Genomic DNA, 23,870 nt, shown 5'->3' with positions numbered 1-23,870 from the left:
ATAAATTATTTTAAAATATCCAAATGAATTCCTACTAAACAGCCCAACTTCACTCTATTGTGTGTTCTGCAAAATTAATGGAGTTCACAGCCATGGCCAGGCTAGCCGACTAAAATGAAAGATTAATGCCCAACATCTGGAGAATGTGCAGGTTGAAAAGGATTGCTCATAGGTGCTATTATCCCTTGAAAAAATACCCAGAATTATGTGATTTGAAAATATTGAACCACGACAGCAGCATCAATAACCAATTTTGTCAGCTTGTAATGATTGCTGATGAAAAAATCAGTTTTGATTTTCTTTGCTTGCAAGAATATGTCCTGGTTTAAAGGGTTAGATCAGTGGTGAAATGCATTTTTTTTTACTACTGGTTCTGTGGGCGTGGCTTGATGAATGTGGCAGGGGAAAGATATTGCAAAATCCCCTTTCCCTCCCCACTCCAGGGAAATGATACTGCAAAATCTCCATTCCCTCCTAACTCCAGGGGAAGGATACTGTAAAAATTTCCATTCCCTCTCCACTCCAGGGAAAGGATGCTGCAAAATCTCCATTCCCACCCCACTCCGGGGGAAGGATACTGCAAAATCTCCTTTCCTCCCCACTCCAGGGGAAGGATACTTCAAAAATCTCCATTCCCACCCCACTCTGGGGCTAGTCAGAGGTGGTATTTGCGGTTCTCCGAACTACTCAAAATTTCCACTACCGATTCTCCAGAACCTGTCAGAACCTGCTAGAACCTGCTGAATTTCACCCCTGGAACAGATGCACTTTAAGAAAGATTCGTTGATGAAGCCTACAACACCTTCACTTGGCAGAAGAAAAGTAGGCTCTCCGTTTTCTGTCATCCATGTTGCTTGTGTTTAAGGAAGAAGAATGATTTTTTAATCTTGAGATCTCATTTCTTGCTATCAGAAGAAGCTTAGAGCTGCCATTTTGCTTTACTTCAACACTCTCCCTTTGGGTGGCCAAATGAGGAAGGGGCACACAGCATTCCTGTGGGTTCTTGTCACTTTAACCTCTAATAAATCTTTGAAATAAATAGATCTCTAATAAATCTTTGAAATAAAAGCAATGAAATAACACTACAAAAATGAATCAAATTATTCTAAAACACCAAGAAATGAATGCAACACAAAAATGGACATAGGAGCTGGTTATCTAGTTGCACAGCCCATTAAATAAAGGATGAGAATGAATTAACTTATCTGCAGTGCCTAAAGACTCCAAGTGATGTACTATAACATTAAATTCATGCAGACTCATGAGACTGATAGAATCAGCATACCCTATAGTGAAAAATGAGCAACATTTAGGATACTCACTGAAGAAATAACAATACTGTAGTTGTTGCAATAAATAGTGTTAAGGAGACTTGGGCCTCATCTACTGTCAAAGAGGAAGTTTTATGTTTTGCTCCACCCCATTGCCCCCAAACTGTAACAGCCTATTATTTGCTACTTTAGGAAATAAGCATGCTATAGTTTTCAACACCACTGACCTCTTATTGGCCTTGCAAACAAGACCCTAGAAGAGAAGATCACATGTGCTCAGAAACAGCTTGCAAGTTTGACCACATCATTTGAAATCTTCCCCACTTTCTTTTCTATGAATTGAGATGCAATGTTAGCATTGCTTAAGGTCAAGAGCGTCAAACTGAAGGCCTGGGGGCCAGATCTGCCCCACAGGGTAATTAGATATGGCCCATGGGGCCACCCTGGAAACAGTGAAGGACCAGCAAAAACAGAACTTGGGGGTAGACATCCACGGCCCTCCTGGCACGAGGGTTGCAGGAGGCTGTTGTAGCCGGAAACGGAGCTCAAAACTCTGTTTTCTCTAGGAGAGGGTTGCAAGAGGCCATCGCAGCTAGAAACACAGCCTGGGAGCCTGTTTTCACTGGCAGAGCACTCAGGCTATTACAGCCCCCCCCTCGGTCACATGACATCGAGCTGCCCCCCCAACACACACTCACACACAAGGTCAAACACAACCCTGATGTGGCCCTTATTAAAATAGAGTTTGATACCCCTGCTAAAGATAATCATATCACAAGCCTTGAAACAGGTAATGGGAATGGTAGGCTGATACATTTAAGAACTCAGATTGGACGTTGGATAAATTTGCCATGGTAGGGAAAGATTTTTTTTACTGGCCAAATTTTCAGTGTGATCAGGCCTGTGAATGTGATTTATCATTTCCTTAGTTTGGGTTCATTCACTGTTTTATCGTAGGATTTTTAGAAACTCAGTAGAATGAATTTTCCTTCTTTCCATCCATCAATCTGATGGGGTAGGAGAGTTGACCATTGTCAACATCCATTAGCACTCACAGCAACAAATACACTTTTTACTTCTTTTATGTTGTTAAGCATTTGGGAATGCTTTCCCTCTGGTAGAGCAAATAATATGTGACAAATAACATCAAACTTCCTGGCATGTGCTTCAAGAACAAATGTATTTCAGTGATTTTTTTAAAAAAATTCTACTCAGTGGTTTATAGCTGGAATGGTTGTGTAGTGTGAGTAACCCTGCACGCAGTCGCTCCAAACCATTAACCTATTTAATCTAAATTGCTATCTTTTATGCCTGAAGGAGCTGGTTGTTCCTTCTCAATCTTCCTAATGTCACTGGTTTTTATGTCTCTCTGTATTATTTTTCCATTCAGTTCAAATGAGCCTTTTATATTTTTTTGCATAATTTTACAAGATATTTTTAAAAGAAGATAAAAACTCATAAAGGGAGAAATTGCAATGAAAGAAATCAAAGAGAAAGCTGAAAGTGCAAAAAAAAATGGAAGAAAAGAAAAATAGAAAAGTATGAAAAAGGATACAAAGAAGTCCTTTCAAATCTTATTTACCGTGTCCTATAACAATTGTATTTTACCTTACTCTTATTTTAAATTGTTTGTATAAGATTTTATTGGTGATATGTGTTTGAACCTTGTGCTTTAATATGGCCCATAGGCTAATCAATAAAACTATCAGATATATACTGTATACATTATGCAGTAAGTACAAATATAAACTTACTTCTTACTCTATAGTTATAACTCTCTTCTGGCTGGGTAATTCTGGGAATTGAAGACCAGAATTCCCCCACAAAGTTGTGCGAACTTCAATTCCTGTCTAATCATCAAAAACAAACATCCTAAATTCATTTTTTTCTTGCTTTATGCAAAAAAAAATTCGTAAGGGGCTTCCAGTCAGCAATAACTGTGGAGAAATTATCCCCTCACAAGTTACATTCTACTGAATGGCATTTCTTTCAAAAGAAAATCCTTTAGGCAGGTTGGAAAGTAAAGAAGCTGAAAATTCCAATTCAGCAAGCTGAAGGAATCTCAGATGTTTTCTATTTCTATTGGCACAATACACAGTAAACTATGCAACGGGTTTTAGCTTAGCATGTTGTGCAAACGCAGGCCATATGGACAGTTAATGACTCAGGGTGTGGCAAACCAAGAAAATGTGGTTGACTAAATCATGGATCACTGTATCAAGTGAACAAAGCCAAAATAGTCTTGCTTGAAATACACCCCCGAGTAGCTATTTCTAAACAAAAAGCAGGATAACCATATGGTGCTTATAATATTTAGGCTGGGTAGTACAAGCAACACCGCTACAGGAAACTAAACATTAATTCACAATATCACACTGCTAAGCCAAGCGACCCAAACGTTTTGCTCACTTGACCGTAACCAGTGTTAAAGCTAATGCTCCAAATCCCAAGCATACTCAGCAAATTTACTTAGGGGTAAGCCCTACTGAAATCAACACATACAATTGCTCTGGAACTTTCTGGGGATCAATTAGAATTAGAAGAGTGCCCATTTTGGATGGTAATCAAAAAGCACCAAAATTGCTTTAGATGTTTAATCAGAGATACATAATCTGCTATCCCTAAAACTTAACTGTGGGCTTATAGTAGTGGTGGGTTCCGGCTCCCGTTGCAACTGTTATGCTGAAACGGGGCCGGGCTTCCACCACGTGTACGTGCGCAGCATGCGCATGCGTACCCACCGCCGATGCTCCAGTTGCTCGGCGGAGCATCTCGCAGGCGTCGTACACCCTGTGTGCATGTGCAAATAGACGTAAGGAGAGAGGGTGGGGGTTGGGTCCTCCAGAGCACCATACCGGAACGGTACCTGGTGCTCCTAGCAGGCACCGGTACGTCCATACTTGTCGTATCCCACCACTGGCTCATAGCCTCTCCAAACATTGTCACTGAACTGAATTATGTGACAAAAAAGGAAAACTATGGCTAGTAATAATATTCCTTGTATTCAATTACATGCAGTATATTGAAGCACATTTTTTGCCTATCCCTGGCTAGCTCTTTGTCCTGGCCCCAACCAATTGTTCAAGATGTTCCAGGCACCTCTCTCAAATGCCCAGAATAGCCATAGGCTTCCAAAGTTGTGCATTGCTGCATTTCATATCTATTAAGATGCAGTGGTTAGTGTGCAGTATTGCAGGCTAATTCTAGCGATGCCAAGAGTTCGATCCTGACCGGCTCAAGATTGACTCATGCTTCCATCCTTCAAAAGTCAATAAAATGAGGATCCAGATTATTGGGGGCAATATGGTGACTCTGTAAACCACTTGAAGAGTATGTTCTGACCTAGGCTTCTCCAAAAAGCACAAAGCAGATTCTTGGTCCCAACAAAACCCCTTTTATTAAACAAATGTGAATTCCTTTCATTTACATTCAGCAAAGGCCTGATAAACAATCTTTCAAAGGTGAAGTTATGACCACAGACCTTATCTAGCTTGAAAAGCTGCCATGTAAATATTTTCCAAATGCAGTGCTGTGCAAGGAAAGACTTGGCACAAAGTCTTTTGAGATTCAGGGACAGATCTTCACACTCCTGAAACAAATGAACGAACAAATTGTTTCCTGCAAAAGCCCACTCCCCTTTCGCTCCTCTTTTATTTCCTATGGGAGGGGCCATTCAATGTCCACCTGTGGCTTTACTCCCAAGTCAACCCTGATCTCTTAGCTATTCTTTTCTTCTGGCAGCTCTGAGCATGCACAACTGGGAACAGGCTCCAGCTGTTCTTCTGCCTCACTGCTGTCTAGCTCGGAAGGCAGCTGAGAACTGCCAGACGGCCTTGGCCCCATCTCTGCCTCTGATGCAGAGCCCTCATCTGAGTCTTTCCTAGCCTCCAGGACTGACCCATGTTCCTCCCCAACCTCCTCACTGTTCGATTCTACTGCCAGGTCCGTTGGCCACTGGTGGACCACAATCAGTGGTGGGATTCAAATAATTTAACAACCGGTTCTCTACCCTAATGATTTCTTCCAGCAGCCAGTTCACCAAACTGCTCAGAAACTTAACAACTGGTTCTCCCGAAGTGGTGCGATCTGGCTGAATCCCACCACTGTCCACAACACTGTGAAGCACTGTGAAGCGGTATATACGTTTAAGTGCTATTGCTATTAAACCTGAATCAGAGGAGCTGGATTGGATTCAAGGCATAAAGCATTTCCACTATGCATGTTCATACTTAACAAAGGGCAGTACACAACCATTGTGCGCTTTGTTTTATTATTTTGAAAGTTACATATAAAAGATCGGGCATACAGTATACAGCACATTCATTTAGTCAGTTCACTTTTATTCCTTATTAGTAGGCAGAGTGAAACATTTGACAAACACAAGGCATGAAAGAGAAGGGCCAAAAAAGAAACATTCTACTGAAGGACAAAAGTACTATTATATTAGGTGTACAATCAGGAAGGGTCTCTCCCTGGATACATTGGTGGACAAGACTAGAGGATAAACTCACATATTATATGCACATTTCCCAAATCTCCAGATGATTTGGACAATAATAAATTCAATTTTTTCTGCAAATTATTCATTCCTATTTGTGCCCCTAGAACTTGGTACTACCATCCAACTATGCTAAAAAGTCACTAGAGTGTCCTGCTAATTATACTTTGTGTACAGATTGCTTCCTTTGAACCTGCCTTCAAGTTACTCCATAGGTTTCATAATAATCTCTGGGTTCAGGTGAAACCTTCTTTTGTACCACTTCATTAAATGTTAAATATAGAATGAGAAAAACTGAGATAAACTAATATTTAAGAAAAAGAAGAGGAAAGAAAGGTCAGAAGTGCTACTTATTTGTAATAACTTTCAACATCTCTTATGTTTTCCCCTTTAGCAGTCTTCTCCTCCTGCAAAATGCCTGTTCCTCCTGAGAACACCAACTTGAAGATGTGTGGACTTCAACTCCCAGAATTTCCCACCACCATGCTGGTTAGGGAATTCTGGGAGCTGAAGTCCATCCATCTTCCGGTTGCCCGAGGATTAGAAGAACTGTCCCAGGGGAACAAATATCACTAAGATGCTCATTAGCCCATAAGCAGGCATTCAACGCTTCCTACATCACCTAGAAATTAAGTTCATCTCATCACCCAAAATCTTTGCTTAGATGTTGTTCCTTAAGTTCTGTGTTTCAGATCAAAAAGGCTTCTTGGGATGGGAAAAAAAAGATCTACTTCAGATTGCACTGGGAAATAGGCACTGGTTACTGAAAACCAACCTGATTCCTTTGCACTGTCACATAAAAAAGGCAAGGACCTATCTCACTGGAATGCTAATGACCTGGCCAAACTTTAATGCTTCTACAATCAGTGTTTAGGTAGGAAAGAAAGAAATGAGGAAAGAGACTTTTACCTGGGATATTTTTTTTTTAAATCTCTCAGAGCAAGCAAGAAAAGCAGATGCTATCTGCTATTATATGAAAACCTAAAGGAAAAAAAGTCAAATTCCAAATAGCATCTAGATTGATGTAATTAAGAATCTATGTGAACAATTAATTTTGGGTATTAGTGAAAATGTGGAATCCACACATTAGATGTATGAATATGTGCATCTGAATAAATAAGGTTGGTAAGAATAAGAAAGTTATTGTAACAGCATCATAACAAAGTTCCATTGCAACAAAGCTTCTGTGCAAGATGGATAATTTATTGTACGTTTTTATACAATTCAGGGCCGTAGTTATTTGGCACTTAAATAAACAATTTTTTGTGCCAAACCAATCCAAACGGATTGATAGATACTGCAGCCAGTATTATTTCCACAAATTAAGCAATTTTCTCCCCAATTTATCTTGCACATTTTATCCTGCCAGACATTTAATTTCTAATGCATATATTCATGCTTTCAGCAAGTAAGTGCTACTGGATAACCCATCAGAAAGTGCTTATAAGTTACACAGAACAGAATCCGTGTATTACTGCAAATCATGGAAATCTAGACTTTTGGGGTTCTGAGATCTCAACAAGCAAATATATGCTCCAGTCATCTAAACTCATATTTCTATTTCACAGGATGAGTAACTGGAAGGTTTAAAAATGCTCACTGTGTCAGAGAATATAAACAGCCCTTACGTTGCCCTTTTAGCAATGCAACCATGAAAATATAATGTCTAACTGTCCTAAGATCTGGTGAGTCACAAATTTTAGGTAAACAATATGCGCCTGTTTGGGTTCAGCTCTGTGTTCGTATCTGTGTCGTAGTGGTAGTAGTAGTACCATAGTAGCTAGTGTATAGGCACTCTCAAATTGCTTTTCTGCTTGTAAAAGTAACGTTAGCATAAAATGAGTCCTATATGGCCCTGGGCACATTCAGAGGCACTGAAAATGGCTGGATTATTCTGAAGTTGGTAAATATAACCTAACTGCAATTTTTATCTGTTTGGAAAAGTTTGTGCATATTTCAACTTAAGAAGACAAGAGTATGTTCATCTTAACTGAGCCATTTCCTCTGCTACTGTTTAATAACAGTCAAACCTGCAATACTATAATTAAAAATATCTAAGTACCAAATGAAAATTTAAATTTGGAAACTGTACTGTACTGTTGCATACAAGTAAATGTTTACAAGTCAGCTTGATGCTAACTACTTAAATAAAATCTGCTTTACAAAGATCTCTGAATAATGCATAAATGCAAAAACAGACATTTGATTCCCCTTCCCCGGAAGTATGGAAGAAAGGACCACTCTACATTTCAGGTTCAAATCTGCTTCATTGGCATGAGGTTTGGAGAAACCTGTTAAGAAAGGAGAGACAAAAAATAAATTGACAGGTAATTACTAGCATTGCTGCAGCCTTCTGGAGTAGCTACTGATTACAGCCAGTGACTATCACTTTCCAGTGTTTATAGTGGTGATAAGATGACTAAAAAAATGCAATGTTTTTTTTGTCTCTGATAGAAACCTGAGTCTCAACTTCAACTTTAACTTTCCAGAAAAGAGAAGGAGAGGAGAAACAAGAATAGATTCTGGTATCATGAACCAGGAAGCCCTGAACTCTGGTTTGGAGATTCGGGAGACACTGCTGTAGTCACTTGCTTTTTTTCATTATCTAAGAATACTGACGGGACCAAAACAACTTGGAAATAAATACTATGTGGATCGGAGTACTAAAAATAACTTAGAACCCTCATGCAAATAGGTGGGGGGGGCGGAATCTTGCTTTTTCAGGTATATGAACTGGCAAAATAAACATGTGTTATGGGAGACAATGCAAGTATTGTGAATGCTTAGGTCTAATTCTACCTTCTAAATCTATGGGTCCGGAATTTGGTCCTTCTAAACTAAACCCTTATGTGGACTTTAACACCCTGAATTCCCCAGCCAAAAAAGACACTGCAGAGTTGAAGTGCCTTTAACCTGGAAGACGCTTAAGTTGGGATGTGTGTGCTAATTTAGACAAACAGCTTTTGCATTTGCACAGCTCCATTTTTTCCAATACCCCATTGTATCATAAGAGACTATAGTTTGATATCAGCTACTGCAAATTGAGGATGGAACAAGTTTTAGGTAAACTGTCAGTTACCATAAGAACAATGAGCAGTTTTATTTGATGTGTTGAATACTCAAGAAGCACTGTGCAAATTCTATTTTTCATGAGAAAAAGGCTTCAAGAATGAAGACCAGAGCAATTACCTAAAATAGCAATAATTAAAAATAAAGCCCTTGCTTGCTTCTTTTGAAGGATGGGTCAGTGCTAATTTTTGGCAGCAAGGCAGGGGAGAAAGTGTCCCATGTCTCTCATGCTCATTTAGAGAGCCCCATAGATTCTTGAGTGCTTTCTGATTTCAACCAGGTCTGGATTGCATACCATGTCTGGTGTGAGTACAGTCTCACACCCAAATTTTCATTCTACTACTACTGATTTGGATGTGCAATGTAATTCCCAAAGGTAAAACAGACCCAGCAATATTTTACATTTTCTATTTCTATTTCTGGTTTGCCCTAACACTAAAGCTGTCATGTCACAAATCACTTTCAACTCTTAAAAAAAATGACCACCTGTCTTTAACCAAAAATGATTGGTGCCTACACAACAACAACATAATCAGGACATGAGAAATGTTAGGTGCTGGAGGCAATAAAGGTTCTAGCGCATATTGATGTCTCTTCATGCATTTCAGCAGAATGGAACAGAAATAAATGTATACATGGATTAACTCAGTTATGCACAACTGTCTCCGTGCAGTGAAGCAAACCAAAAGCTTCCAACAGCTTTCCTCAACTTTGTGCCCTCCAAATATTTAGCACGAAAGTTCTGGGACTTGATCCAACACATCTGGGGGATACTAGATTGAGGAAGTTAATCCATGTATAGATTGGTTTCTCTTCTCTTTCATTAAAATCCCACTGAGTTCAGTGGGATTTAAAATACATAAGCTTGAATAGCAAGTGTGTGGGCAAACTTCTCTTGCCTTCTCTCAGTGGTAATCTGGCAAAGACTACAAGGTCTGAAACAAGCAATCAACAGGGCTTCAGCCAACACTGGTGTCATTATTTGTCGCACCCTTTTTTTTCCTCTTCCTGACACTTTGTCTCCCCACTCCTACCCATAAACAGTAGGCATCAGGTGGAGACAAAGAGCTTTTAACGGAGAGGGAGAGGTTTGATAGAGCTCTTCCAATGGATGAGTAGGCAGAAAGACTGAAATTAGGCCAAAGTCACAGGCAGCTTTGTCTACTCTTTCCAGATCTTTCTAGCTGTGATGGAATGTGCACTTGCAGAAGTGCAGGAGAGTTTTAATCTTGTGTTTTCTTCCTAAAAGTCATCTATATATATATATAAATATCTCTCCCTCCCTCCCTCCCTCCCTCCCTCTCTCTCTCTCTCTCTCTCTCTGTGTGTGTGTGTGTGTGTGTGTGTATGTGTGTGTAAGTTCCAGCATACTTTTGGAATGGCTCAAGCAATTTCAGCCAAACTTGATACACAGATGACTTACTCTCTGAAAAAAAATACTGTGGGGTAAGATACCCCAATACCCCTCAGTGTGTGTGTGTGTGTGTTCCAGAGTTATGCTGAAACACACACACATACACACAGATACACACACACACACAGACCCTGGGCCACTGAAATGAAAACGAATAAATTATATCTATAGTGTTAAATCACAGTACTTTTGACAGTGATAGTGTACCTTTTGAATTCAAGTTCTGTTAAGATGTAGCATGTTGTGCCTTAAAATGGCTTCTACTGTACAGCATGACTTGTAGGTAGAAAACACAGGATCAAAACTGATTAACTTTCAGGAAGTCCTATTTTTGTATAGTATATTCTATTTACCTCTAAGTTTGTAGAGGCAGGCCAAGAAGCTTTTCTGTCTTGGAGGCCAGATCTGAAGTTTGGGATTTTAGTTGCTGAGCCCTCTGTTTGTAAAATAGTGTCAAAATCCGTGTTGTTACCCAGATCATTTTGCTACTTTTATGTATTTTAAATACTGTATTTTTGGAGTATAAATCACACTGGAGTATAAGATGCACCAAGATTTTGAAGAGGCAATTTTTTAAAAAAAAGTTTTTGCACTGCAGACCTCACAAAAACGACCCGTTTTTCACAAAAAGGGGCTCGGGTTTTTTAAGTGCATGAATAGCCTTTAGGAGGCTTGTAGAGTGCTCCTGGGGGCTGGAGGGAGGCAAAATTGAGCAAAAAACAGGCTGTCTTTCGCTCTTTCTGCCTTCCCCAGCCCCCAGGAGTACTCTGAAAACCTCCTAAAGGCTATGCACGGCCATTTTGGTGAAGGGGGCAAGGTTGTGGGAGGCAAAAATATGCTATATTCAGTGTATAAGAAGCACCCAGATTTTAACACACACACACCTTTTTTTTAGGGAAAAAGGTGTGTCTTATACTCCGAAAAATGTGGTATGTTTATATTCCTATAATGGTCAGTTACTCCAATCTTCTTTCACAGCATCTTATGAATGTAATTAAAAACATGCAAGCATAAGACCACATTGTACAGAAACATTATAATATTGCCAGAAGATGGGCTCACTCTAAGTCAAGCCAATGAACCATCTTTTTTAAGAAACTGAAGTAGACAAATTACTTTCCTCCCCTTAGTCTGTACAAGTTGTACCACCACTGGCTTTTTTTAAAAAAAAAAAACAACTGTTAACTTTTTGTCATTCACATTTGAAAGGCCACAGCCTGCATTGCACTAGGCCAGGGATGTCAAACTCAAGGCCCACAGGCCGGATACAGCCCATGGAGGGCTTAAATCTGGCCCATAGGGCCGACCTGGAAATAACGAAGGACCAGCCCATGGAGCCTCTGCCAATGAAAACGGAGCTCCATTTTTGCTGGCAGAGGGTTGCAGGAGGCCGTTGCAGCCGAAAACGGAGGTCGGGAGTGTGTTTTTGCTGGCAGAGCACTTGGACTGCCATAGGGACCCCCCAAATGAGTGATGTTGAGCTGGCCATGCCCACCCCAGCCCCCCCCCCCGAGATCAAACACAACCCTGATGTAGCCTTCAATGAAATCGAGTTTGACTCCCCTGCACTAGATCAAGAGTAAAGGACTAAGAAAATCCTGTCTTCTTTAACAATTTATTTCTCCTCTATATTTAACTAGTTAAAGACTTACAGTAAAGTCGGTACCAGTGCATTTTTTAATCTCATCTACAGACTCGCCATCCCAGATTTCGATCAATGTCAGTCCTTTTTTCTTATCGACATCAAAAACAGCCTAAAGGATTGAAAAAAGTTATAGAGAGGTTTAGTTAGAATGGAAAACTCTGCTGACCTAGAAGCCTGATTCAAACTCTGAAAACCAATCCCTGCTCTCGAGTCCTGATGTATGGGTTGCCGGTCCCTCTGTTTTCCTACACTTATGCTTCTTCCCTTCTACCTACTTCAAAAGCAGCAATTCACTCACTCAAGAAAACTGGGTGTTGGTACTACAATTCCCAAACTCATATGACATACTGGTTGCCAGATGGTGTCATTATTAATTGCTTGGTGGAAAGAATAAGCATGGGCGGCGGAGGCCAACCAGAGTTAAGTATCTGAAAGAAATTACATTATATTTAAGCTCATTGTAAGTAAAAACCAGGAGAATGGAAGGAAGTGCTAAACCCAGTTATTTCCTTGACATGCTGGTTTTTAATCTGTCAAGAGCTTTTTAGCCCAACTATCAAGATATCTAGCCTTCCTCACCAACAATTTGTAAATGGTACAGGCCTGGCAACAGCAAGATGATAACAGATTACTATCATACGGTATGAGAAAAGAATATTATAGTCCCTTCCTTGAAACCTGTTGATAAATGAAAGGTTTGCTTCAGCAGAGCAGTCTAATATTTTCCCAGAAAACTAGAGTCAGGTAGGGGAAAAGAACCTCTTTAGGAAAATGGAGGATCACACAAAAATAAATAGATCTCAAAGAGTCCCCATTGAACCAGTCGGGAATCCGTATTCTCTAGCCAAGAGCCCACAGATGGTCTGGGATTATACTTCTGAGCCAGCAGAGCCAAAATCTGCCAGGTCGGGGAATCAAACCATAAATAATTAGGCACCCTGGAGCAATAACCTGCTAGCCTGAATGACAGCTCTAGTTGAAAAGACTAATTCTCCTTCTCGGTAAGCTTACATGGTGAAGGCAGACATAAGTTGGAAAGAAAAAAAAATGAAGAGACTATTATTTAAAATATACATTTATATCTATTAATTCTAATCTTCAGGCTGTTTCCCCTTATTAGTTGAACTGAAAATAACACAGAGCAAAAAAAATGCAGGCCTTGTTTTCTGAGACCAAGATAAAAATGGTCATTTGAACAAAACAATACCTGAATATTATTATTCAAGGGCTTACCTTAGGCAATTTATTTCCTGCTCTGACTTGCAGGTTTGTTATGAAGATAACAAGGCTCCCCTCTCCCAAAGTTTTACCGTGTTTCCCCGAAAATAAGACAGGGACTTATTTTTTCTCCCCCACGCCCTGAAATAAGCACTGGGCCTTATTTTTGGGGTGGTCTTATTATTTTTGAGGTGCAGGAGGCCCCTTAACCTCGGCCCGCAGATCAGCTGATCCAGAGAAGGCCGGAAGTTCTGTCTCTATTTCTGGCACACTCTTGCCAGCCCTAGCATCACTGGGTGTGCCAGCCACCACTACGAGAAAGGGCTCAGTAACTAGGGTTTGTGGGAGCGGCCTCCACGAGGCCGTTCCACGCAGATTGCAGGTGCATGTGGGGTGTGTGGGGCATGTCCCCCCCCTCCCCACCCAGGAAATGGCAGGGACCCGCTGCTCATGCAGGGGAGGGCTTATTTTCAGGGGAGGGCTTATTTTGGGGAAAACAGAGTATGTGAGAAAGGAAATAAGCTAAAAGTAACCAAACCAAGTACTTTACCTTTTCCGTTATGATGCGATCGACACACTGTTTCCCAGTAATCGGCAAAGTGCACTTTTCCAGTATTTTGTGGGTGTTGCCCTGCAACCAAACACAGATTTTACTTTAATAAATCTTCAAGATTTCATTCAAGAATCCTACTTGCTTCAATATCAGAAGCATGTTGCTTTTCCAATGCTACAAATACAGTACAACTCTTCAGTTAATCTTGAAGTTTTCATGAAGGATTTGGGAATCGGTATAGTCTAGGCAGATGAGGACTGCAGCCAAAAAATTAAAAGACGCTTGCTCCTGGGGAGGAAAGCTATGACAAATCTAGACAGCATACCAAAAAGCAGAGACATCACCCTGCCAGCAAAAGTGCATATAGTCAAGGCTATGGTTTTCCCAATTGCAATGTATGGCTGTGAAAGTTGGACCGACCATAAGGAAGGTTGAGCATTGAGGCCTTTGAACTCTGGTGCTGGAGAAGACTCCTGCGAGTCCCTTGGACTGCAAGGCGATCAAACAGGTCAGTCCTAAAGGAGATCAACCCTGACTGCTCTTTAGAAGGCCAGATCTTGAAGATGAAACTCAAATATTTTGGCCACCTAATGAGAAGGAAGGACTCACTGGAGAAGAGCCTAATGCTGGGAAAAATTGAGTGCAAAAGAAGAAGGGGACGTCAGAGAATGAGGTGGCTGGATGGAGTCACCAAAGCAGTCAGCATGAGCTTAAATGGACTCCAGAGGATGGTAGAGGACAGGAAGGCCTGGAGGAATGCTGTCCATGGGGTCACGATGGGTCAGACATGACTTCGCAACTAACAACAACAATATAGTCTAGGCTCATTTTTGTCGTAAATTAGGGCTTGGTCACAGAATATTTTGTAAAATCTGACTACTTTAATCCTTGCATTTCCTGTCCTCATTCCTGCTAATTTCCACTGTGTCATTAATAGGTTTTAATGAATTAAATTCACTTTTCTGTAGCCTGGCCTTTTTAAGGTATACTAGGGTGCACATACAACACATCTGAACCATGCTATGCTGGAAAAGGCCAACCTACTTCCTTCTATGCTAGCTATGTCCATATGTTCAGGAGCTTACCAATCTTATCTTGAGAATATGGAGTAGAACAAATCCTAGATCATGCCAATTAAGGGGATCCTTTCTTTTATGTCATCCCATTTGAGAATGTAACTTCTCAGTAATTGAACATTGGGTTCATAAGATAACTCTTCCATAACACCTACAATTTCAGGCATCAAAAACTCTGGGGACTCTGAGAAAGCACCAACAGTGTTTTAAAGTTAGTTAGCAACTTTGCCTATCTTCTAAAGTCTTTAGTTGGCCATTAACAGATGATAGATCAACAGGTTTTTTTTCAGAGTTAATCTAAACTGTAACGATGGCAGCACATTTTCCAGGATCTTGATATACCTGTCTTTCATAGCCCAGATCTTGGTTTTGACTCTTACTGAATGCCCAAATTAGGAGGTACTTCATTGTCCTAAAGCCGTGATGGCGAACCTATGGTACGAGTGCACCCGCTGGCATGCGGAGCCATATTTGCTGGCACACCAGCCAACAGCTCTGGTGCACATATGCATGCCAAGGTGGCGCAGTGGTTGAGCCAAGGTGGCGCAGTGGTTAAATGCAGCACTGCAGGCTACTGCTAGATCAGCAGTTCAGCGGTTCAAATCTCACCGGCTCAGGGTTGACTCAGCCTTCCATCCTTCCGAGGTGGGTAAAATGAGGACCCAGATTGTTGGGGGCAATATGCTGACTCTCTGTAAACCGCTTAGAGAGGGCTGAAAGCCCTATGAAGCGGTATATAAGTCTACTGCTATTGCTATTGCTATTGCCAGCCAGGTGATCTTCGGCCTTTCGGGGGGCAGGGGGAGGCCGTTTTTGCCCTCCCCAGGCTTCAGGAAAGCCTCTGGAGGTTGGGGAAGGCGAAAAACAGGCCAACCGGAAGTTCATTCCCGACTTCCAGTTGGCTTGTTGGGGCTGTTTTTCGCCTTGCCCAGGCTTCAGGAAAATCTCTGGAGTCTGGGGAGGGGTCGTGCACAGGTGGACAGGGAAGATTGAATTGGTGTGGGCACGCATGCGTGTGCAATAGCATGTGCATACACAATTGTGGCATGCCATAAGAAAAAGATTTGCCTAAAGCATGTCAGCAATATTTCTTTTTGGAGACTCATCCAAACTTGCATCATAAGCATCATGTTAATTATCTGGCCTATGTTATGTTGTGCCCATTGATGTTACTGACACATTCTGAGGCTTGATGTTCAAGTGTGCATTACAAAAATACCCTGATTTTTTAAAAAAAATAATCACATAATCACAGCTCCAGTTTATAACAAGAACATTTTACTTTTCTAGTATTATTTTACTTCTTAGATAAGTAAGCTACATTTCGTACATTTTGTCATCTGAAATACATAAGGTTTCTGTTTAATACAATGATATGACTACATTATATTCCTCTACCAAGGAACAGGCAACACATGAAGGTGTAAAATGATGTCTTGGGTACTATTTTTCACTTCACTCAAATAATATAAATAGATCTGCAAAGTTCCATGAAAATATTGGTACTGTAAAGAAGTAGATTTACTACCAGTACATAATCAATGACTTCCAGATTTAACTTCATCTTTCACCATGAAATTCTGAATGACAAATCTATTTAGAAGTACTTCAAAGCTGGAATTTGTTTTCATACAGCAGAACAAAATAGTTATTACATGACATATGACTGCATTAATAGGTGGAAGATTCTCAAGTATTACATGTACTTATACACAGTATTTATATTATGTACTTACAGTAACTATAAATAGTATTTATATTACGCTATCATTACAGGCCCAACTTTATTTATCTTACATCAAGGTCATATATTGGAACATCCTTGTCTATAAAAGGGTAGCAGAAGACCAGGGATCAAATGTTTCCCTGTAATTTCTTCCAGCTTGAATAGCTTGTTGCCTTTTGGGCATGTTTCTTTCCCATACTTCTGCTTCTCAGTTGCTATTATTATTGAACTTTTATTTAAACTGATCTCAGCAAGCATGAGTTTTATACCGTGAATGTGATATGATGGTATCATGTAAATAGATGTTAATAGTGATTGATATAGTATTAAATTTAAAATGAGAAAAAGAAATGATGCCTTCTAATTGCGAACACTTTAATCTGTTTGCTGGTTGCCTGAAAAAATTTCATACTTTTACTAGTAATTGCTCAGATATAGGTGAGCTAAGTTGATAGTTCTCCACTTCTGCTTTCCAATTTAATTGGTCATTTGGATTAAGTATTCTAAGAAGCAACTTGAAAATACTTTGCAAGCTTTAATCAGTGATCATTGTGTAGAAATTTGCAGTAATGCTAACTTTTCTTTATAGCTGTGCATATCACCTCTTTTTTAATTTAAACTCTTTGAAACATTCTTTGTTATGTCCTTTTCTTTTCTTTTTACTACAGAAAACAATTACTCCATTCTAATCCATTCTAATGTAAAAAGGGATGTCCACAGAGTGTAATTAAGAAAAGTCAAGAAGATATCCACCATAGTATAACCAAAAGTCTGCTTTTTTATGTGAAAAGACACCCAGAGTTGCCTTGAACCACAAGATGAATGGCATATACTGCAACATACATACATACATACATACATACATACATACATACATGCAAAGGTCAAATTAAAGATGATGGTCATGACCATGCAACCACAGTCCTTGTACATACATTGACACAAGAGATGAGGTTTCCTCTCCATGATTGCAAACAGAATTTTGACGAATATTGTTTTTACCTTTGCTGAGTGTTCCATAGTCACTACTACTTTAGTTCTTGAACTGGACACCAGATCCATGGCACCTCCCATTCCTTTCACCATCTTTCCCTAGAGAAAGAAAGAAAGAAAGAAAGAAAGAAAGAAAGAAAGAAGGGAGGGAGGGAGGGAGGGAGGGAGGGAGGGAGGGGGGGAGGAGAGGGAGGGAGAGAGAGGGAAGAATTAAAATACAAATATTTCAAAAGTTTTTGTTTTTTAACGTTAATTCCTGCAAATATTAAGAGCACTCCCTTTGTCTCGATCCATCCTCCATTACCAAGGGAAATGGATCACTAATAAGACACATTTCAATATGAGGAAGTAAGCTCAATACACAAATGACAAACTTTCTATTATCTTAAAGCAGATATAATTTCACATTTGAGATACATAATCTAAGATTTGCTTGTTTGCTTGAAGGCTCAGTGTATCTGCCAATTTATAGCAGCAGTACAGTCAAGATGTCAAATTAGAAATGTCATTGATTTTAAATAAAATGAGACAAGTTCATATTAATCCTGTTTGTTGCTGATTTGAAGAACATAGACATTTCACATTAAACTGATTTTATTCCATTGCTTTTTTGTTATGCTTACATTTTATTGATGGATTCCAGGTTTTCATATTATTATGATGCTACAAATTCTACATATAATCATTTTTCTCCTTTATTCCTGAGTTCCATCCTGTGGATGCTTAAAATCAATTCTGGGTGTTCAAATGTAAGGGGTAGGAAGGGGAATGCACCAGGAGCGGGGGGGGGGGGGGGGTTGCTGATTAAAAGAGAGAGGAAGAGTGAAAGAACACTTTTCAGTGTGTACCAGTACTCAAAAGGTGTTAAGCAAGATTTATTTATATTTTCCTTCCCAGGAAGGAAATCAAAATAACTGTATCAAAAAAAAAGAAGAAGAAGAAGGCCTTGGCAATATGTTATTTTTGTATGCCTAGAGACCATTAATCAAGCACTAGCACTTCTTCTAAGGAGGCTGAAAGCAAATATGTTCCAAACAGAAAATTCTCTGTAAAATTTGAAGAATGTCAATAACCAATGGGCAAATGCTATAGCTTGAGCTAAAATAGGAGTTTGAAATAGCAACTTTGTTAACGTTGGGGTTCTTTCAAAGTCAAAGTCAGATTAGAATAATGTTTTGAAGGCGGCTTTAAAAAGCAAACAGATCAAAAGGTTCAAAACCATGTACTGCAAGAGTGATAATATAAAATTTTGCCAAGGAAAAGCAGTTCTCAAAAGCAAGCATATAATAGCCGTTATTTTCCAAACCAGAAGAGCAAATAAAATTAAGAAGTGACATTTCCATATATTCACATATTCCCTGAAAAATGTTTGCCACATGTTTTTCTTTTGGATTCACTGATTAATAGCCTCAGAGTATCTGTTGTTGGTTTGGTAGTTTACTTACATTGCTGCACTATATCATCAACATCACTCTTTCTGTTATTAATATTGAAAGGGTCCATAGGAAGATGTCATCTATCACCTTGTCTCTCTTCCACCTCTAAATATTTTGCTCTTAAAGTAGGATGTTTAATAGCATGGGGCTAATCTAACATTAAAGGTAAAGGTTCCCCTCACACATACTGTATGTGCTAATCGTTCCTGATTCTAGAGGGCAGTGCTCATCTCCGTTTCAAAGCCAAAGAGCCAGTGCTGTCCAAAGACATCTCTGTGGTCATGTGGCCGGCATGACTAAACGCCAAAGGTGTACAGAATGTTGTCACCTTCCTACCAAAGGCGGTTCCTATTTTTCTACTAGCATTTTTACATGCTTTTGAACTGCTAGGTTGGCAGAAGCTGGGACAAGTAACGGGAGCTCACTCCGTTACGCGGCACTAGGGATTTGAACTGCCAAACTGCTGACCTTTCTGATCCACAAGCTCAGCATTTTAGCCACCGAATCACCACATCCCATATCTAACATTACCAAATGTAATTCCCATCACCCCGGGAAGCTAGGAGAATGATAGAGAGGCAACCTCACTTATTTGTTTTCTGGTAAATCAGGGATGCGTTATTGGAGATATCACTCCAGCAGCCATCTTGGAAGTTCACAGCATGAACTCAGAATTCTGAATCTGTTCAATAGCCCCAAACTTTTGGTTAGATGGACTGGACTTCAGTATGATAGACCCCTTCCTATTAATTAATTATCATATTATAGATAAGCCACAACTTGCCTCCTCTTGTTCAAAGTTACAACTAATCATCCCAAAATGTATTTACAACTTGGTTTTGAAGTTCTGCATCTCGAGCCTGCATTTATAGCATCCCATGATCATTTGACCGTGATTTATGTTTTTTACCTAAAACTAGCATTTACTTCTAGTTTGGGGCAGAAACACTCCATAGTGAACAATGTGTTTGCTTAATGACCATGGCATGTAGCAATAGCAATAGCAGTTAGATTTATATACCGCTTCATAGACCTTTCAGCCCTCTCTAAGCGGTTTACAGAGTCTGCATATTGCCCCCAACAATCCGGGTCCTCATTTTACCCACCTTGGAAGGATGGAAGGCTGAGTCAACCCTGAGCTGGTGAGATTTGAACAGCCGAACTGCCAAACTAGCAGTCAGCTGAAGTAGCCTGCAGTGCTGCATTTAACCACTGTGCCACCTCGGCTCATCATGTGCTTAACAACCGCTGGAAAAAAGGTCATAAAATTGGGTTGGTCACGTGGATGATCTGCTTTATGACCATCACGACTTATGGGGCAGCTCCATTATGCATATGACATAAATGGGCAGCTCCGTTATGGTCTTTAGTTGAGGACTAAAGTATTCCTAACAGCCGGAGCAATATTTCACCTAATGTTACAAAGCTAAGGAAACGTTTACACAGTGGTGGGATTCAGCCGGTTCAGGAGAACCGGTAGTTCCGCCAATCAGTTCACCCCACTCACAAGCCCCTGCATTTGTCTTATATTTCTTTTGTTTGAAGCTCAGTTGATAAGGCCTGGCAGAGTGGATAGCCGCGCCTCAGCTGTTTTACTCACTGCAGTAGACGTTAAGTTTTCAAATGCACTAAGTGCGTGCAGAGTGCGCATTTGGTGCGTGCACACACAAAGTGCACACTCAGAGAACTGGTTGTTAAACAGGTTGAATCCCACCACTGCGTTTACATAAACATTATGGAAAGGAAATCCATGTGTAAAAGTGCAATATTAAAAGAGATTAAAGAGACTGAATGACTTCAGGCAAAGAAAGTTCTGCAACCTACAAAGTTCTGGGCTGAGGGGGGAGAGGGCTATATGAGATTTTTCTAAAGTTTTGACATCCAGTAAGACCTAGAAGAGTCAGTATGCCCTAGAACAGGGGTCAGCAAACTGCGACTCTGGAGCCGCATGTGGCTCTTTCCTCCCTCTGCTGTGGCTCCGTCACCAGTCGGCGCCACAATTTTGAGAGGAGCTTCCGGGGGGGGGGGGAGAAGCACAGTGCTCCAGGAGAAGACTCTATGGCAAGGGGAGGATTTTCCAGTGGCCTCCACAATTAATAAGGCTTTCGGTTATGACAGGTAGAGGAAAAAGTATGCCGCGCTAGGAGGAGACTCTATGGTGGGCGAACTGAACTTCCGGTCAGCTCCAGAACTGAACAGGGGGCTTCTGGTTAGGACCTTTGTGGCTCCCGGTGTTTTCTTTTCTGTGGGAAATGGGTCCAAATGGCTCTTTGAGTGTTGAAGTTTGCCAACCCCTGTCCTAGAACCAATGTGTTAAAGAATGTTATCTGTAGGTTCTCAGTGGCAGCTCTGTGTGGAGAAGGGCATTTTTCCCCCAACAGCCCAGATGGCCCCTTCTCTGCTGGTTTTCATAAGGACCACAAAGGCATTACTTTCCCAGCAGGCTTAGAGCAGAATGATCTGGAATCCTGCTCAGTGACTGTTTTTATGGTATTGTTGGCGGGACACTTCTGCTGCTTTATATATCTTTAACTTGTGTGTGCTGCCTATAGCTATGACAGTGATCGAGGTGGCTAATAAATTAATTAAATGAACAAACTACTAGAGAAAGAGCTGAGCATAACAACAGGTACCAGAAAAAGACAGCTGCAGTAGCTATGTGAAGCCTACAAAAGCAATGAGCATTCTAGGAGATGTAGTAATTTCCAGGGTTGGATTAATTCCTAGAATCAGCAAGGCTGGTCTTCGAATATGATATAAACAGCTCCTAGTCAAGTAAGGCATTTAAAAAGAAGTCAGCACAACTGCATGGACACAGCCTAATTATCCATGCCTCAAGAGAAATTTGCTTATGTCTCTGCATCTTAATCAAATAGCCCTGAGTGACTAGCAAGAATAGAAATAGAAATACATACCACAAAACTAATTGAAAGAACAATGAGACACATCAGGCAAAAAATGAAACTCTTCAACCATCACAAAGGCAAAAACACATAGTAGACACCCCACCTCCTTGCCTTTAGAATTGAGGGAAGAGTCAGGGATTTTAAGGCCTTCAGTGTTGGAATCATCTGAACCGCAGGAGAGAGGCCGTTCCACAGGGCAGGTGCTTGTGAAAGGAAAGCCTGTCTCCTTGGTCCCAACAGGTGACAGCATTTAACAAAAGGGACCTAGCACTTTTTCATCCTGCCCCACTCTGATGGTATGGGTGCAAATCATCAGGGAAACCTGGTCCCTCAAGTATCCTGGCCCTGTGTGCTGTACAGTTCAGCACCTTGAATTGCTCTTAGAACCTTAGTAGAAGTGACTTGAGTGCAAGTGACATAACAGTGGTGTGACAGGGCCATAATGTGAGTGCACCCAAAACTTTCCACACCAACACATTCCGGAGAAGTTGCAGTTTCCAAATGCTCTTCAAGACCACCCAATGTAGACTTGCGTTTTAATAGGTTATGGGAAGTGATTAAGGCATGAGTAACTATGAGCCTCCCAATCCAAGAAAAGATACATCTGGCTCAAAAATGGATTTGTTGCAAAGATCTCCTTGGCCACAACTATCACTTGCTTATTAAGCTGTGAATCTGAGAGGATGCCCACTCTGAAACAATTTTGTCTGAGGGAGCTATACCTTATCCAGTACTAACAATGGAAGTTCTCCAGATCCAGATGCCCTAAAACCCACAGTTACCCAGTCCTTTGTCCATCAAAATGATGACAAGCCAGGGATCCATGAAAGATGTAATCTGTGGAATATATGAACCTTCCATCTGCAACATCTAGTTTATGTTTGACCTTCTTTTCACTATCCTGCCTACACTTGCTTTCAATTGGCTATGTTACTGTGTAAGAACTGAGTCGGAAGAAAATAATATTTATCATCATTTTGCCTTAACAAGAAGCTTATTCTATACCATCTGTTTCACTTATGCTTCTGGCTTTATTTTAAAAGTTTATCAATAAAGATCACATGAAAAGATGGCAAACATAAATGCAAAGTCTCAAATCTTTCTTTAATTCACTTTTAATGTAACATTTAGACTAATATCTTTCAAACAGATGCTCCCAGTATAGTTGCAACTCACTTGTGCCTTAAGCATGGTAGGAGACTTCTGTTGAAGGGAAGTAATAAATATTAATAAACCCTAATGACACTATTATGCACATGGAATACAACTTAAAATGAAAAAAAAAATTTGTACAATGCCATGTGACATGCCAATGAAGAAGTAAATATCACTGACAAGGCTTCTATATGCAAAGAGATGGAAGAAGTCCCATTTACCCAAAATGGAAGAATGGCTGGTGAAGTTAATGGAGTTGGTGGAGATGGAGAAATTGACTGCTTTAATTATATGGTACAGGGTTTCCTACTTCAGCAGAGGGTTGGATTAAGAGATCTCCAAGTTCACTTTTAATTCTCTTCTTCTGTTATTAAATATTATTTAGCTTCATTTCTACTTGGAAATCACTCATGGATATTTGTTAGAAACTGAAAGAAATGAAATTTTAACCTTGGGTTAAAAACGGCTTGTGGTTATTAAATTTGTTTATGAAGATAGAAGTACTGTTTGTTATGGTTTATTCCAGTTCAAAAAGTCATTGATTTTTAGGTTTTTATCTATACTGAAGAAAGTCAAAAGTTATCTTTTTTTTATATAGCTCTTTTCCACTTTTATTTATATTTCCCAATTTTGCTTTTTTCCTGCTCCTTTCCCTTTTCGTTTGACTTTTTTTTTTCTTTTTTAAATTTTATACTTTAAAAAAAATTAATGGTGTTTTTTTTAAAAAGAAGCAAATATCACCCTATGCAATTGGGCTTTTTTAAGGTACTTGAGCACCTGACTGGATCCTAAAACTTTTCAAGCAAGAATAAGGCCAGTCTTACCCAGTCAAATTCCTTCCCAAATAGTTGGATTACCACTCCTGTTCTTTCTAAAGTGGCTGCGGTTGACACAAATTGTAGTGAAAAAT

The 23,870-nt window shown here is 40.1% G+C and overlaps 1 protein-coding gene across 1 annotated transcript in view; it reads right to left on the bottom strand.

Annotated features, from left to right (window-relative positions):
* Positions 1–6,011: 6,011 nt before the first annotated feature.
* The window catches only part of OXCT1 (3-oxoacid CoA-transferase 1), an 80,893-nt gene continuing 63,034 nt past the window's right edge, over positions 6,012–23,870 (bottom strand). The window contains exons 14-17 of the mRNA XM_032214461.1: positions 17,473–17,562; positions 13,666–13,746; positions 11,905–12,006; positions 6,012–8,060 (exon numbers count right to left, since the gene is read on the bottom strand). Of these exons, the coding sequence (XP_032070352.1) occupies positions 8,025–8,060; positions 11,905–12,006; positions 13,666–13,746; positions 17,473–17,562 (309 nt within the window). The 3' untranslated portion in view covers positions 6,012–8,024. The remainder of the gene's footprint in view (positions 8,061–11,904; positions 12,007–13,665; positions 13,747–17,472; positions 17,563–23,870) is intronic.

The sequence above is a fragment of the Thamnophis elegans genome, chromosome 3 (genome assembly GCF_009769535.1).
Source record: "Thamnophis elegans isolate rThaEle1 chromosome 3, rThaEle1.pri, whole genome shotgun sequence".
In the NCBI taxonomy this organism is placed as follows: domain Eukaryota; kingdom Metazoa; phylum Chordata; class Lepidosauria; order Squamata; family Colubridae; genus Thamnophis; species Thamnophis elegans.
The sequence above is the reverse complement of the archived record's forward strand: the minus strand, read 5'-3'. Positions and strand labels throughout refer to the sequence as shown.